The sequence below is a fragment of the Oncorhynchus mykiss genome, chromosome 19 (assembly GCF_057628025.1).
Source record: "Oncorhynchus mykiss isolate SJ-2025 chromosome 19, ASM5762802v1, whole genome shotgun sequence".
Classification (NCBI taxonomy): domain Eukaryota; kingdom Metazoa; phylum Chordata; class Actinopteri; order Salmoniformes; family Salmonidae; genus Oncorhynchus; species Oncorhynchus mykiss.
In genome coordinates this window covers 14,326,404-14,343,278 of record NC_143040.1, presented here as the reverse complement: position 1 = coordinate 14,343,278, position 16,875 = coordinate 14,326,404, and the positions used below count along the sequence as shown (strand labels likewise).

The window sequence follows — 16,875 nt, the reverse complement described above, 5'->3', positions numbered from 1 at the left end:
CATAACGTCTTGCATTGTTGCCAAAAAGTTCAATTTTGGTTTCATCTGACCAGAGCACCTTCTTCCACATGTTTGGTGTGTCTCCCAGGTGGCTTGTGGCAAACTTTAAACAACACTTTTTATGGATATCTTTAAGAAATGGCTTTCTTCTTGCCACTCTTCCATAAAGGCCAGATTTGTGCAATATACGACTGATTGTTGTCCTATGGACAGAGTCTCCCACCTCAGCTGTAGATCTCTGCAGTTCATCCAGAGTGATCATGGGCCTCTTGGCTGCATCTCTGATCAGTCTTCTCCTTGTATGAGCTGAAAGTTTAGAGGGACGGCCAGGTCTTGGTAGATTTGCAGTGGTCTGATACTCCTTCCATTTCAATATTATCGCTTGCACAGTGCTCCTTGGGATGTTTAAAGCTTGGGAAATCTTTTTGTATCCAAATCCGGCTTTAAACTTCTTCACAACAGTATCTCGGACCTGCCTGGTGTGTTCCTTGTTCTTCATGATGCTCTCTGCGCTTTTAACGGACCTCTGAGACTATCACAGTGCAGGTGCATTTATACGGAGACTTGATTACACACAGGTGGATTGTATTTATCATCATTAGTCATTTAGGTCAACATTGGATCATTCAGAGATCCTCACTGAACTTCCGGAGAGAGTTTGCTGCACTGAAAGTAAAGGGGCTGAATAATTTTGCACGCCCAATTTTTCAGTTTTTGATTTGTTAAAAAAGTTTGAAATATCCAATAAATGTCGTTCCACTTCATGATTGTGTCCCACTTGTTGTTGATTCTTCACAAAAAAATACAGTTTTATATCTTTATGTTTGAAGCCTGAAATGTGGCAAAAGGTCGCAAAGTTCAAGGGGGCCGAATACTTTCGCAAGGCACTGTAATGTTTACATACCCTACATTATTTATCTCATATGTATACGTATATACTGTACTCTATATCATCTACTGCATCTTTATGTAATACATGTATCACTAGCCACTTTAAACTATGCCACTTTGTTTACATACTCATCTCATATGTTTATACTGTACTCGATACCATCTACTGCATCTTGCCTATGCCGCTCTGTACCATCACTCATTCATATATCTTTATGTACATATTCTTTATCCCTTTACACTTGTGTGTATAAGGTAGTAGTTTTGGAATTGTTAGCTAGATTACTCGTTGGTTATTACTGCATTGTCGGAACTAGAAGCACAAGCATTTCGCTACACTCGCATTAACATCTGCTAACCATGTGTATGTGACAAATAAAATGTGATTTGATTTGATTTGAAATCTTATCATGGACAACTTTACCATTTGCGCTAATTAGCAAATATTTACTACTTTTTAGCTACGGAGCAACTACTTAGCATGTTAGCTAACCCTTCCCCTAAACTTAAGCTTTTAACCTAACTCCTAACCCCTAACATGACTAACGTTAGCAACCTAGCTAACATTAGCAACCTAGCTAAACTGAGCCACTTAACTAACATTAGCCACAAAAAATTGGAATTCGTAACATATATGTTTTGCAAATTCATAACTTTGTACGAATTGCAATTTGTAACATATCAGACACATTTTTATTCATACCATACAATATGAAACGGATGATGGACATCCACAAATTGAAACGAAACGTAACATACCATACTAACGGCAGTGTCCTGGATTTACTTTTACTATGTTATGTCATCTGAAGTATAAACACAAAGCCATAAAGTGTCAAAGTTCAACGCTGTTTCGTCATTCACGGCAAGTGCATAAGTGAAAGTTTGCGGGACACAACAGTATATAAAGAGAGCACGAATCTCCACTCATCACTCCATCACTGGCCTACCTGTGGAAGAGTACCTGAAGAAAACAGTGATTTACCTACTACAAAAGGTAAGTCCTACAGCATCTGTTGCCTAGTGTCGGACTCATTCAACATGGCTTATTTTCTTTCCCTTTCTCCGTTTAGATGTATGTATTTACTGTGGTGATGATAAACTTTCAGCTATATTTTTAAGGTTGTCTTCTGTAGGGAAATATGATTGTGTATCATTCTCTCTAGTTGATTCTCCAACACGTTCTCTCCCTTTTCATCCAGACAAGCAGCACCACCATCATCACCACCATGAAGGTTCTGATCATCTTTGCACTACTTTGTGTCGCCCTCTCTGCTAGGGCAGCAGCAGGTAAGTCAGCCAAATACTCAACAATGTCACTAATACAGCACAGGGTAATTAATTGTTACTGAATAATGACAATAGTTGTGTTTTCCCCTTTAAGTTCCTGTGGAGAGCGATGCTGTGGCGGTAGAAGAGACAAAAAGTGCCCCAGGTTTGTAGCTCTAATTATGTTTGTACTGAGAGCAGTAATGGAGCACTGAATCAATATTTCTCCCAATTCCCAGTTGAATGAAAGTCAAATTGATTTCCTTGTTCCGTGTTTCTGCAGAGGAGGCTGTTGAGGTTGAGGCTCCTGCAGCAGAGGAGAAGCTGAGTGACGCCCCAGGTCAGTTCTTCTCTATAGGCTTTAATCAAGCAAGAGCATCAATGTCTATTGTGGAGCATCACCTCATTTCAGCATCACATCATTTCCTGATCAATAACAATGTCTTCACATTGCTACAAAACAAACAAATTAAACTACAGGCCATGTATAAAATATTAGCTATGAAAATACATATATTGAATCTCATTGTCTGTGATTTGCTGGTGGCTTTCAAAGTGATATTCTTGTCTTATTATGTGTTTAGGTGTCTTTACAGAAGATGAGAATGAGGCAGTTGAGGTGGCTGCAGCAGCACCTAAAGATAAAGGTAGGGACTCTCCATGATGAATGATGTTAAGTTAACCATCACTGGTTCTACTATTGATGCCTGTGTATACCGTGCAATGCATGATCACAATGAAATGTTTTGGTTTCCCATCAGCAGGGAGGGAAAAATCACCAGCATGACTAAATAAACATTCATGTTTTACATTATGAGATCAAACGTTTTACTTTGGAAAGTTCACACTCCTGACAATATCAACTCCTTGTATTGCGATGTCAAACCATTGTTGCATTTTATTTTCGTCTTCACAGCGGCACGCAGGTTCTGCCCTGACGGATGGTTCAGCTACCAGTCCAAGTGTTACATGTTTGTGAACACTCCTCGGTCCTGGTTCGGAGCCGAGGTAACGCACTTCTCAATGTAATATATTTAGTGTCTAAAATCTTGACCTGAATATGTTACTATGACTGCAAATTGTTCCCTTTCAAAAAATGTGCGTTTGTGTCTGTATACTGTAATGTCACTATGAGGGAGCGCAACACTTTTGTTCATGTGCAGGCCTACTGTGTGAGTGTGTGCACGTGTCTCACCCCTCACCTCCCCTGCTCTTCTTTCAGGAACATTGCAATGAACTGGGCGCCAGCCTGGCCTCTGCCAGCTCCTCCCCCGAGTATCGTTACCTGCAACAGATAACCAGAACAGCCAACAGAGCCACCGCCTGGATCGGTGGATTCTACCTCCAGGTGAGAGAAAGGGTTGCCCTGAAAACCTCCGCCATCTAAGCATACGTAGCGCCCCAAGTTTTTCTGACAGTGACCGGTCAAGAAACAGTTCCGGGCCCTAGAGTTTTCCCTCAGAGCACATGGCCGGGAAACACTCTGAGCCTTGTGTTTAAATAGCTTCTGATATTTGAATCATGCAGCTAGGTATGATATCAGATCTGTTAGTGGTAAGGGACAGTAGTGCAGCTAAGTCTTATGACTCTTTGTTTTCTCAGGGAACTTGGATGTGGATCGACCGCTCAGGAATGTATTACACCAACTGGTACAGCCAGAGCACCGCAACCAGCAACCCCTGCATGTACCTGCAATCTGCTGGTAAGACATTAACCTAAAGATGTAGCATAGTCCCAGAACTAAGCCGATGAAATGACCCACATTACTTTTTTTTGTGTCATTTTTCCTTTGGTAGTGGGCCAGGGGTGGAGGAACTGCGGATGTGGCGGACAATTACCATTCATCTGCGTGCACAACTATCGCTGTTAGTCAACATTGCGAAGATACTGTTAATTGCTTGACACCTTTTCTAACCGCTTTCAATGTGGGCTGTTTACTGACTGTAAAGGACTAGTGTTCGCCAAAGGGCTAAATGTGATGCGATTTCAAATGTAATTTCCCATTTATGTATCTCAACCGTTTTTGTTTTCCAGTAATAAACATTTTTTTAAGTGCTATGACATTGTATATGCTGGTACTTTCTGAAATATGGCAGTATTGTCTAAGACCGGTACATTTGCTTTTTTAATTCTACGCATATAAAATAGATCAGTATAAAGGATTTGAGACGAGGACAAAAAGGCTGGAGGGTCCTCAATTTATTAAGCCTCAATTTACCCATTTATCGAGATCTGTCTTGGGCTTGACATCTTTATACTGTACATGGCAGAAAAGTGAGCCGTAAAATAACCTAATCTCAAAATATGGTGGGGAAACTAACTTTAGAATTCATAGAAGATAAAATGGCACCTTTTTATAAGTTGTTCTACTCAAACAAAGCGTTTTACAATGAACGTAGGCCATACACAACCTGGAGAAAGTGCAACTAGTTATTGTCATTAAAACAATATTTATTTTCACGAAAACAAAGTGACAGGTGACAACTTGTTAAACTCAAATTCTGATGTACATTTCTGGTTGTCATTGAAATTACTATTATCATGAATAAATGTCACAGAAAAAACATAAATCTCAAGATTAAATTTATCTACGTCTTGTAATAACTTAACTCATGTCAAATGTTCACCCGTTCGTTTTCTGCTGGCTTCTTGTGACGGTAATAGCGCACCAGCCACTAATGAAAATGAGGAATGTGTAGGCCTATACCGCCACCTACTGGGCTCCATTGGCATAAACGACCAAGAGCAAAGGGAGTTGATTGAACTACTGTAGTAGGCTGGCTACACCTATAAAATGAAATAAATCGGGGTTCTACTGTAATCAGTATAATTTACTAACCAAATAAAAGTAGCTCTGGGAACTCACATCTGTCCAATCAGCCGGCCAATGTTATCTGATCAGATTTCGGCAATCAAATTGTTTTAAATGGGGCGACAGGTGGGTTCTTGGGGCAGCAGGTAGCCTAGTGGTTAAAGGGCTGGGCTAGAAACTGTAAAGGTTGCCCGATCGAATCACTGACCTGACAAGATACATATCTGTCATTCTGCCCCTAGACAAGACAGTTAACCCACGGTTCTAGGCTGTAATTATAAATAATACTTTGTTCTTAACGGTCTTGCCTAGTTAAAACAAATGGCTAATGAATAGAATGGGTTAATTAACTTGAATGGGAATGCCATTCTATTTATATGCATTTAATTCCATCAGATAACTTTAAAAAAAACTAGGCCTAGGCATTCAACATATGGTATATTTTTGTGGAGGGGGTAATTGTCTAAGGCAGTTGTTCCCAAACATTTTATAGTCCCATACCCCTTCAAACGTTCAACCTCCAGCTGCGTACCACCTCTGGCACCAGGTTCAGCAAAACACAAATGTTGTTGTTTGCCATCATTGTAAGCCTGCCACACACAAACTACACAATAAATGCATGCTGTCCACTTGAAATACTGTTGGCTGCATTAAGAGAGGATAAGCTACCATTAGCTAAAGTAATTTTGCAAACTAAAACATTATAGCTTGCTAGTTGTAATAAAAGCTGTTAACCTGTGTACTAGCTACTTGCATAGTTAGCATGTCGTACCACGAGGACAGTAAGTTAGCATTAGTTATCAAGTTAGCTAGTCAGGCTTTTCAATTAGTTACTGCAGTGGCTGTATTTATCTACATTGCTTGCTATCACATTAATTGTACATTTTATATCCAATTGAACTCATCTCATGCAATTATTTAGGCTACCGACTCCCCGAAAGTTCCTCTACTTCAGCCAGTGATTCTATACCGTATCTTGGCTCTGTTCCAGCATCTTCCATTTGGTACCCGTTACAGAAAAGTGTGTAGCTCGCCTCCGCCACCTACCAGGCTTGAATGGTTTATGAGAGCGTGAGTGGGCACAGCAGAGTGCGGAGTGTTTGTTATACTGGTACTCTCTGCGATCTATTCTGATTTATCAACCACAGAAGTATGATTTGCATGGCAATTTTTAAAAGGGCAATCCGCAGTTGCTACATCCATTTTGGACGTATAAATGAATATGTATTCTTGAAGAACATAACCTATAAATGCCTCATGAGCTAGATTCAACTGTCATACCTCATCAGAACCCCAAATACATTTTTTTTACCCCAAGAACACCAAATAGATACTTTTTAAAAATCCCAATGTTTGTAAACAAAGTAAATGTAAACAAACACTACATAGCCTCAAAACATGGTTAAAAATATCATTTTGATATCACGGTTGGTCAGTCCTTGCATCCATAGCTCTGTCTATGGATTTGAGAGTTGGTACATTACTTCAGCCCCCTCCTTGTGCTTTGTTACCAAAAACAGGGGTGGCTCGGACGCTTTGTTATTGTTTCAACTGCTGATTGCAGCTTTAAGATGAAAGTGAAAGAAATAAAAAGTTATTCTAGCAACACTTAATACCCAGACCAAGTGAAATACGTATGGTCAAGAACTGTTTTCCCAATGACATACAACAGTATATGTTATGCTATATACGTGGACAGAATCAGGACAGAATACAATATTTTATCATTACAACGTTAAAGCATGGATTGGATATAATGTACACAGTGAATACCAGCTGATTTGTCAAAATTACATTTGTTAAAACAAACAAATAACATATATGTAGGCTAATATTTGTAGTACAGTAAAAAAGGTCAGTAGGGAAAACGACCTTGATCAGAATAAACTTTGTTTTCACTAGCCGCAAGGTCAAAACTGGCTATATCGTAAAAATGTATGTATTTTCATTTTTGCTCTTCATGTTAAGGTTAGGGTTAGGTATAAGAATAGCAGTGTGGTTAGGTTTAAAATCAAAATGTAAAAAGAGAAACTGTAGAAACGGGCGGGTTTATGACTTTGTAGCTGTGGAAGCTAGTGACGACCAATAAACTTTGAGAGAAACCTAACTCAACAGGGGGGAGATCTATTTCTGTCCAATCAGAATGTGAAGGGATGATTTGGCTTTGTGTGTCAATCCCCTCACACTATTGTTACCGCCACAGTAATGATAGAAGTTGTAGTAGTAACTGTCGATGTACTTCGTAATCGTGCAAATTAAAATGTCAGCTAAAATTTAACTAAACATTGATCAAATTACCTAAAATAACAATGTGATATTATAAGAAAAAACAATAAATGTATGCACAGGTCAATCTGTCCCACACACATGTAGACACTTTACTAGAAACACTCAAGTCTCCTCAACAAAGCAATAGAATACGCAGAGTTCAACAAACTTGGTTTTAGGTTTAGAATTTCCCCCATGATAGCACAAGACCACTAGCATGGGTACCAGTCTGTTTAGCTAACATACCACTCCTTGTACTCTGTGCCATTGCCAAACAATAACGTTATTTCCAACAACAAATCAGCAACTCCTCACAAAATCCAGCTGCATATTAAACGCTGAGATTGAAGAAAGGCCAGTCTCTGCGGCCCATAGCACAAGGAGTGGAACGTTAGCTAAACAGACTGGTACCCAGACTACAAGACCACAACATTCTAGTCAGAACGCAGATTAGAACGTTACAGCCATGGAACATTTGGTGCCAACAAGTAAACATAGACGGTAGTTTGCTGCAGTTACTCTGTAGATCTACAGCTCTTTAATCTACACACGAGTGTTTCTCCAGGCAGTGTTTCTGAGTGAAACACTTGCCACACAGCTCACAGCCAAAGGGTTTCTCCCCAGTGTGAACCCTCTTGTGAGTTTTAAGGTTACAGACGTAGGCAAAGCTCTTGCCGCAGTAGTTGCAGATGAACGGACGCTCCCCTGTGTGAGTGAACTGGTGGGTCTTAAGAGTTTGTTTCGTACCGAAAGCCTTCCCGCATATCTCGCAGCCAAAAGCCCTGCTGTGACTGGTGGAGTGTGCGATGAGAGCTTTCTTATTGTGAAACGTCTTGCCGCACGTCTCGCAGTCCAACCTTGAACCGAAGCCGTGAGCTGCCACCATGTGATTCTTCAGGCTCTGGGTGTGGCAGAACGCCTTTCCACACTCCCCGCACTCGTGATTCCCCTCCCCTCCCCTGTGACAGAGCTGGTGCTTCTTGAGGTTGTTAATCTGGGAGAAACCCTTGCCGCACTGCTTGCAGACGAACGGCCTCTCCCTCGTGTGAACCCGCTCGTGGATTATCACCTGGCTACGGTAGTTGAAGCGTTTGTTGCAGTATGAACAGGCGTGCATTTCCCTGCCCGTGAGGTGGTCGACCATCTTGTTTTCTGCGACACTGGGGGTGAAGCTGGGGGTGTCGCTCTCTGACCCCGGCTCAGACTTGACCCACATCTCCAGCTCCTCGCTGAAGTCTTGGCTGGTGTCTTCTTCCTCGGGCTCTGCTGTGGAGTTGTGGTACGCCTCTGACTGGCTCTCGTCCATGGCCTGGAAATCATCTTTTAGGGACAGGCCATCTGCAGAAACAGTGAGAGTCAAGTGACGGTTTTTGAGCATTTGTTGACAATGACAACGTAGTTTAGTGGGAAGTATCAGAACAACATGCGTTTTAACATTCAAGTTAGTTTTCATTTAAAGTCGGTTTTAACATAAGATAAGATAGATAAGCTAACAACTGGTTTATCCCTGTTGGGAAATGTTGGTTGCGGCTCCTAGCATACATACATGCACATATTCAAATAGAGAAGGGCCAGTAAACACAGGTAGAAAAAGTGCAGTTCACACAACAGAACACTGTCAACATGATCACAGTGTTAGTAGTATTGTCAGATATAACTACCATTTCCTTCTCCACCGATAATGATGTGCTCTGCTTCCTCCGGGTGACTAGCTTTCACAACCTCCTCCGGCCTGTCCTCACCTTTAGGGTCTGGTTGTAAAATGACCTGTTTCACATCAGGACACTGCAACAAATAGGAGGTTAAATGTTTAAACTATCATTATACCACTTCTATAACATACAAGCCATTGCACTCCAAAGCTAACGTTGTATGTGGACACAAACTGAACAACATGGGTGAGTGACTGCCACTGACCGACAGGACCTTCGTATTTTAGATCAATACTTTTCTCTCTGACACACTGGGTTTCTAATGTGATATGAAAACATGGACTGCTACACTCGCTATTCATTGGTTGTCAATATGCCGTTAAAGATTTTTTTTAAAGTGGGCAATTTGGTAAAACAAGAACATAATGAGAGGTGTTGTTCCATCCTAGTCTTATAATTAATTTATACAATACACCATCCATATAGCTAGGACAACATTGACATGCAGCAGTTCAGGGACCAGACACCATAAATATGAGTGTCAACCAACTTCTTCCTTCACTGTTCTGCGCTGAGGTGCACTGGTTTCTCCCAATTCGATGGCAGCATCCACTCCATAGTGCCTCTCACTCACAACCAACTGCTTGTCCGGAAACCTGTGGTCCCCCACGCCTTTATTATTCTCTGCACACAACAATAAAAGGGTGATGTTTGCTACTTATAGTGACTTTCAACATGCATGATTACACAGAGCAAGCTACAGTCGCTACAAGAGAACATCGTCACACTCAACTTACGGATCTCGTCGCAAAGCTGAACTTCTAAAGATATATCAACAGAAGAGGTGCCCCGCTTTGGTCTCTCGGTCCCGAGCTCGATTTGCATACAGTACAATGCCTTCCGAAGAGCGTCGTTCTCTCCCTGTTGTCGGGATATCTCCGAGAATAGTAGGGCAGAACTGTAATCGACCAGTTTTGTAATCTCTGCAACGGCAGACGTCGTCAGCATCTCCATAATTGAAGAAAGTTGTGCCTGGAAAGACCCGTTTGGAGACATGTCGACAGTTCTGACGAGGGCTCAATACACGGAAATCTCACGATTGCTGAATGGTCGACGTTGATCAACATCCGGTAGAGAAGACTAAACTCAACGCTACGACATAAACATGTACCTTTTGCTCCGAGGATTTTTCCATGTCCCTTCGATAGCTCAGTTGGTAGAGCGGAGGACTGTAGAACGCAAAATGCTGAAATCCTTAGGTCGCTGGTTCAAATCCGGCTCGAAGGAGGACAATTTTTCATCAATGCCATAATATTTTTACCTGTTGTTCGCACATCCCCCTATAGAGAATAATATGTACATTTCCAGTTTCTTAAAGAAAAGTCAAGGTATACGAATCCAATCAGAATTCAAAACACTCAAGTTTATCCACAGTTCTCTAAAATCCATCACTCAGTTGCTAGAGCGGAAGACTGTAGAACACTAAATGCTGAAATCCGGATCGAAAAAGGAACCTTTTCCTACCTCATAAATGCGCCTAAAAGATATACATTTGCCTGTTGTTCGCACATTCCCCGATAGAGAACAAACGTGCATTTCCAGTTTCCTAATTAAAAAACAATCCAAGCTAACTCACAAATGAGGAAAAATGAAGTCAGTTGGTAGAGCGGAGGACTGCAGAACGGTGAATGCTTATATCCTTAGATCGCTGTTTCAAATCCGTGTCGAAGGAGGATATTTTTGTATTCATGTCATAAATGTAGCATTAACCATAGATTTATTCAAAAGTACACAATGGCATATAATATATTTTTATATTGGTGATAGGTTTGTAACCCGGGCCGCGGCGGTGAGAGCGCCGAATCCTAACCACTAGACCACCAGGGAAGGGTACTAGAGTGCAAATCGGTTCCCAGTGTGAGCTGGTACATATGTGCGATAACCTTCCATATTCATAGTGACAGGTTGCACAAGTAAACATGTAGCAAAAGAGTAGTTCCCTGACCGGGAATCGAACCCGGGCCGCGGCGGTGAGAGCGCCGAATCCTAACCACTAGACCACCAGGGAAGGGTACTAGAGTGCAAATCGGTTCCCAGTGTGAGCTGGTACATATGTGCGATAACCTTCCATATTCATAGTGACAGGTTGCACAAGTAAACATGTAGCAAAAGAGTAGTTCCCTGACCGGGAATCGAACCCGGGCCGCGGCGGTGAGAGCGCCGAATCCTAACCACTAGACCACCAGGGAAGGGTACTAGAGTGAAAATCGGTTCCCAGTGTGAGCTGGTACATACAGTTGAAGTCGTAAGTTTCCATCCACTTAGGCTGGAGTCATTAAAACCTGTTTGTCAACCCCTCCACACATTTCTTGTTAACAAACTATAGTTTTGGCAGTCGGTTAGGACATCTACTTTGTGCATGACACAAGTAATTTTTCCAACAATTGTTTACAGACCGATTATTTCACTTATAATTCAGTGTATCACAAATCCAGTGGGTCAGAAGTTTACATACACTAAGTTGGCTGTGCCTTTAAACAGTTTGGAAAATTCCCGAAAATGATGTCATGGCTTTAGAAGCTTCTGATAGGCTAATTGACATCCTTTGAGTCAATTGGAGGTGTACCTGTAGATGTATTTCAAGGCCTACCTTCAAACTCAGTGCCTCTTTGCTTGACTCCATGGGAAAACCAAAGGAAATCAGCCAAGACCTCAGAAAAAAAATGTAGACCTCCACAAATCTGGTTCATCCTTGGGAGCAATTTCCAAACGCCTGAAGGTACCTCGCTCATCTGTAGAAACAATAGTACGCAAGTATAAACACCATGGGACCACGCAGGCGTCATACCGCTCAGGAAGGAGACGCGTTCTGTCTCCTAGAGATGAACGTACTTTGGGTCGAAAAGTGCAAATCCATCCCAGAACTACAGCAAAGGACCTTGTGAAGATGCTGGAGGAAACAGGTACAAAATGGTCTATATCCACAGGCAAACGAGTCCTATATCGAAAAGGGCTCGCAAGCCAAACCGTGAAGCACAGCATCATGTTGGGGGTGCTTTGCTGCAGGAGGGTCTGGTGCACCACTAGAACACCTGGGAAGGACACTGCAGGGCAAATCAGTTTGCAATTTGAAGTGGTACATATGTGCAACAACCTACTAAATTCAAAGTGACAGGATGCACAACTAAACAAGGAGCATAGACTATTTCCTTTACCGGGAATCGAACCCGGGCCACGGCGGTGAGAGCGCCGAATCCTAACCACTAGACCACCAGGGAAGGGTACTAGAGTGTAAATCGGTTCCCAGTGTGAGCTGGTACATATGTGCGATAACCTTCCATATTCATAGTGACAGGTTGCACAAGTAAACATGTAGCAAAAGAGTAGTTCCCTGACCGGGAATCGAACCCGGGCCGCGGCGGTGAGAGCGCCGAATCCTAACCACTAGACCACCAGGGAAGGGTACTAGAGTGAAAATCGGTTCCCAGTGTGAGCTGGTACATACAGTTGAAGTCGTAAGTTTCCATCCACTTAGGCTGGAGTCATTAAAACCTGTTTGTCAACCCCTCCACACATTTCTTGTTAACAAACTATAGTTTTGGCAGTCGGTTAGGACATCTACTTTGTGCATGACACAAGTAATTTTTCCAACAATTGTTTACAGACCGATTATTTCACTTATAATTCAGTGTATCACAAATCCAGTGGGTCAGAAGTTTACATACACTAAGTTGGCTGTGCCTTTAAACAGTTTGGAAAATTCCCGAAAATGATGTCATGGCTTTAGAAGCTTCTGATAGGCTAATTGACATCCTTTGAGTCAATTGGAGGTGTACCTGTAGATGTATTTCAAGGCCTACCTTCAAACTCAGTGCCTCTTTGCTTGACTCCATGGGAAAACCAAAGGAAATCAGCCAAGACCTCAGAAAAAAAATGTAGACCTCCACAAATCTGGTTCATCCTTGGGAGCAATTTCCAAACGCCTGAAGGTACCTCGCTCATCTGTAGAAACAATAGTACGCAAGTATAAACACCATGGGACCACGCAGGCGTCATACCGCTCAGGAAGGAGACGCGTTCTGTCTCCTAGAGATGAACGTACTTTGGGTCGAAAAGTGCAAATCCATCCCAGAACTACAGCAAAGGACCTTGTGAAGATGCTGGAGGAAACAGGTACAAAATGGTCTATATCCACAGGCAAACGAGTCCTATATCGAAAAGGGCTCGCAAGCCAAACCGTGAAGCACAGCATCATGTTGGGGGTGCTTTGCTGCAGGAGGGTCTGGTGCACCACTAGAACACCTGGGAAGGACACTGCAGGGCAAATCAGTTTGCAATTTGAAGTGGTACATATGTGCAACAACCTACTAAATTCATAGTGACAGGATGCACAACTAAACAAGGAGCATAGACTATAGACTATTTCCTTTACCGGGAATCGAACCCGGGCCGCGGCGGTGAGAGCGCCGAATCCTAACCACTAGACCACCAGGGAAGGGTACTAGAGTGCAAATCGGTTCCCAGTGTGAGCTGGTACATATGTGCGATAACCTTCCATATTCATAGTGACAGGTTGCACAAGTAAACATGTAGCAAAAGAGTAGTTCCCTGACCGGGAATCGAACCCGGGCCGCGGCGGTGAGAGCGCCGAATCCTAACCACTAGACCACCAGGGAAGGGTACTAGAGTGCAAATCGGTTCCCAGTGTGAGCTGGTACATATGTGCGATAACCTTCCATATTCATAGTGACAGGTTGCGCAAGTAAACATGTAGCAAAAGAGTAGTTCCCTGACCGGGAATCGAACCCGGGCCGCGGCGGTGAGAGCGCCGAATCCTAACCACTAGACCACCAGGGAAGGGTACTAGAGTGCAAATCGGTTCCCAGTGTGAGCTGGTACATACAGTTGAAGTCGTAAGTTTCCATCCACTTAGGCTGGAGTCATTAAAACCTGTTTGTCAACCCCTCCACACATTTCTTGTTAACAAACTATAGTTTTGGCAGTCGGTTAGGACATCTACTTTGTGCATGACACAAGTAATTTTTCCAACAATTGTTTACAGACCGATTATTTCACTTATAATTCAGTGTATCACAAATCCAGTGGGTCAGAAGTTTACATACACTAAGTTGGCTGTGCCTTTAAACAGTTTGGAAAATTCCCGAAAATGATGTCATGGCTTTAGAAGCTTCTGATAGGCTAATTGACATCCTTTGAGTCAATTGGAGGTGTACCTGTAGATGTATTTCAAGGCCTACCTTCAAACTCAGTGCCTCTTTGCTTGACTCCATGGGAAAACCAAAGGAAATCAGCCAAGACCTCAGAAAAAAAATGTAGACCTCCACAAATCTGGTTCATCCTTGGGAGCAATTTCCAAACGCCTGAAGGTACCTCGCTTATCTGTAGAAACAATAGTACGCAAGTATAAACACCATGGGACCACGCAGGCGTCATACCGCTCAGGAAGGAGACGCGTTCTGTCTCCTAGAGATGAACGTACTTTGGGTCGAAAAGTGCAAATCCATCCCAGAACTACAGCAAAGGACCTTGTGAAGATGCTGGAGGAAACAGGTACAAAATGGTCTATATCCACAGGCAAACGAGTCCTATATCGAAAAGGGCTCGCAAGCCAAAGAACACATCCCAACCGTGAAGCACAGCATCATGTTGGGGGTGCTTTGCTGCAGGAGGGTCTGGTGCACCACTAGAACACCTGGGAAGGACACTGCAGGGCAAATCAGTTTGCAATTTGAAGTGGTACATATGTGCAACAACCTACTAAATTCATAGTGACAGGATGCACAACTAAACAAGGAGCATAGACTATAGACTATTTCCTTTACCGGGAATCGAACCCGGGCCGCGGCGGTGAGAGCGCCGAATCCTAACCACTAGACCACCAGGGAAGGGTACTAGAGTGGAAATCGGTTCCCAGTGTGAGCTGGTACATATGTGCGATAACCTTCCATATTCATAGTGACAGGTTGCACAAGTAAACATGTAGCAAAAGAGTAGTTCCCTGACCGGGAATCGAACCCGGGCCGCGGCGGTGAGAGCGCCGAATCCTAACCACTAGACCACCAGGGAAGGGTACTAGAGTGAAAATCGGTTCCCAGTGTGAGCTGGTACATACAGTTGAAGTCGTAAGTTTCCATCCACTTAGGCTGGAGTCATTAAAACCTGTTTGTCAACCCCTCCACACATTTCTTGTTAACAAACTATAGTTTTGGCAGTCGGTTAGGACATCTACTTTGTGCATGACACAAGTAATTTTTCCAACAATTGTTTACAGACCGATTATTTCACTTATAATTCAGTGTATCACAAATCCAGTGGGTCAGAAGTTTACATACACTAAGTTGGCTGTGCCTTTAAACAGTTTGGAAAATTCCCGAAAATGATGTCATGGCTTTAGAAGCTTCTGATAGGCTAATTGACATCCTTTGAGTCAATTGGAGGTGTACCTGTAGATGTATTTCAAGGCCTACCTTCAAACTCAGTGCCTCTTTGCTTGACTCCATGGGAAAACCAAAGGAAATCAGCCAAGACCTCAGAAAAAAAATGTAGACCTCCACAAATCTGGTTCATCCTTGGGAGCAATTTCCAAACGCCTGAAGGTACCTCGCTTATCTGTAGAAACAATAGTACGCAAGTATAAACACCATGGGACCACGCAGGCGTCATACCGCTCAGGAAGGAGACGCGTTCTGTCTCCTAGAGATGAACGTACTTTGGGTCGAAAAGTGCAAATCCATCCCAGAACTACAGCAAAGGACCTTGTGAAGATGCTGGAGGAAACAGGTACAAAATGGTCTATATCCACAGGCAAACGAGTCCTATATCGAAAAGGGCTCGCAAGCCAAAGAACACATCCCAACCGTGAAGCACAGCATCATGTTGGGGGTGCTTTGCTGCAGGAGGGTCTGGTGCACCACTAGAACACCTGGGAAGGACACTGCAGGGCAAATCAGTTTGCAATTTGAAGTGGTACATATGTGCAACAACCTACTAAATTCATAGTGACAGGATGCACAACTAAACAAGGAGCATAGACTATAGACTATTTCCTTTACCGGGAATCGAACCCGGGCCGCGGCGGTGAGAGCGCCGAATCCTAACCACTAGACCACCAGGGAAGGCTACTAGAGTGGAAATCGGTTCCCAGTGTGAGCTGGTACATATGTGCGATAACCTTCCATATTCATAGTGACAGGTTGCACAAGTAAACATGTAGCAAAAGAGTAGTTCCCTGACCGGGAATCGAACCCGGGCCGCGGCGGTGAGAGCGCCGAATCCTAACCACTAGACCACCAGGGAAGGGTACTAGAGTGAAAATCGGTTCCCAGTGTGAGCTGGTACATACAGTTGAAGTCGTAAGTTTCCATCCACTTAGGCTGGAGTCATTAAAACCTGTTTGTCAACCCCTCCACACATTTCTTGTTAACAAACTATAGTTTTGGCAGTCGGTTAGGACATCTACTTTGTGCATGACACAAGTAATTTTTCCAACAATTGTTTACAGACCGATTATTTCACTTATAATTCAGTGTATCACAAATCCAGTGGGTCAGAAGTTTACATACACTAAGTTGTCATGGCTTTAGAAGCTTCTGATAGGCTAATTGACATCCTTTGAGTCAATTGGAGGTGTACCTGTAGATGTATTTCAAGGCCTACCTTCAAACTCAGTGCCTCTTTGCTTGACTCCATGGGAAAACCAAAGGAAATCAGCCAAGACCTCAGAAAAAAAATGTAGACCTCCACAAATCTGGTTCATCCTTGGGAGCAATTTCCAAACGCCTGAAGGTACCTCGCTCATCTGTAGAAACAATAGTACGCAAGTATAAACACCATGGGACCACGCAGGCGTCATACCGCTCAGGAAGGAGACGCGTTCTGTCTCCTAGAGATGAACGTACTTTGGGTCGAAAAGTGCAAATCCATCCCAGAACTACAGCAAAGGACCTTGTGAAGATGCTGGAG

At 43.0% G+C, this 16,875-nt stretch overlaps 2 protein-coding genes and 8 non-coding genes across 10 annotated transcripts; 2 read left to right on the top strand and 8 right to left on the bottom strand.

The window, feature by feature from the left end:
• The first annotated feature begins 1,817 nt into the window (after positions 1-1,817).
• LOC110534791 (ladderlectin-like) lies at positions 1,818-4,218 on the top strand. Its single transcript, XM_021619741.3, has 9 exons — positions 1,818-1,888; positions 2,094-2,181; positions 2,276-2,326; positions 2,444-2,500; positions 2,745-2,807; positions 3,077-3,168; positions 3,383-3,508; positions 3,763-3,862; positions 3,957-4,218. The coding sequence occupies exons 2-9, from the start codon at positions 2,121-2,123 to the stop codon at positions 4,028-4,030; spliced, it is 624 nt and encodes a 207-aa protein (XP_021475416.3). The 5' UTR covers positions 1,818-1,888; positions 2,094-2,120; the 3' UTR covers positions 4,031-4,218.
• Positions 4,219-4,593: 375 nt separating this feature from the next.
• LOC110519316 (uncharacterized) lies at positions 4,594-10,811 on the bottom strand. The gene is made up of 4 exons (XM_021596462.3): positions 9,690-10,811; positions 9,443-9,576; positions 8,902-9,025; positions 4,594-8,578 (listed from the first exon to the last, which is right to left on the bottom strand). The coding sequence occupies exons 1-4, from the start codon at positions 9,946-9,948 to the stop codon at positions 7,779-7,781; spliced, it is 1,317 nt and encodes a 438-aa protein (XP_021452137.3). The 5' UTR covers positions 9,949-10,811; the 3' UTR covers positions 4,594-7,778.
• trnay-gua (transfer RNA tyrosine (anticodon GUA)) lies at positions 10,091-10,179 on the top strand. The gene is given in 2 exon segments: positions 10,091-10,127; positions 10,144-10,179. It is a non-coding gene; the product is annotated as a tRNA-Tyr (tRNA).
• Positions 10,812-10,888: 77 nt separating the features above from the next.
• On the bottom strand, positions 10,889-10,960 carry trnae-cuc (transfer RNA glutamic acid (anticodon CUC)). The gene has a single exon. It is a non-coding gene; the product is annotated as a tRNA-Glu (tRNA).
• Positions 10,961-11,069: 109 nt separating this feature from the next.
• Positions 11,070-11,141, bottom strand: trnae-cuc (transfer RNA glutamic acid (anticodon CUC)). Its single transcript has one exon. It is a non-coding gene; the product is annotated as a tRNA-Glu (tRNA).
• Positions 11,142-12,279: 1,138 nt separating this feature from the next.
• On the bottom strand, positions 12,280-12,351 carry trnae-cuc (transfer RNA glutamic acid (anticodon CUC)). The gene has a single exon. It is a non-coding gene; the product is annotated as a tRNA-Glu (tRNA).
• Positions 12,352-13,496: 1,145 nt separating this feature from the next.
• trnae-cuc (transfer RNA glutamic acid (anticodon CUC)) lies at positions 13,497-13,568 on the bottom strand. The gene has a single exon. It is a non-coding gene; the product is annotated as a tRNA-Glu (tRNA).
• Positions 13,569-13,677: 109 nt separating this feature from the next.
• On the bottom strand, positions 13,678-13,749 carry trnae-cuc (transfer RNA glutamic acid (anticodon CUC)). The gene has a single exon. It is a non-coding gene; the product is annotated as a tRNA-Glu (tRNA).
• Positions 13,750-14,907: 1,158 nt separating this feature from the next.
• On the bottom strand, positions 14,908-14,979 carry trnae-cuc (transfer RNA glutamic acid (anticodon CUC)). The gene has a single exon. It is a non-coding gene; the product is annotated as a tRNA-Glu (tRNA).
• A 1,158-nt stretch (positions 14,980-16,137) lies between these two features.
• On the bottom strand, positions 16,138-16,209 carry trnae-cuc (transfer RNA glutamic acid (anticodon CUC)). The gene has a single exon. It is a non-coding gene; the product is annotated as a tRNA-Glu (tRNA).
• Positions 16,210-16,875: the final 666 nt, after the last annotated feature.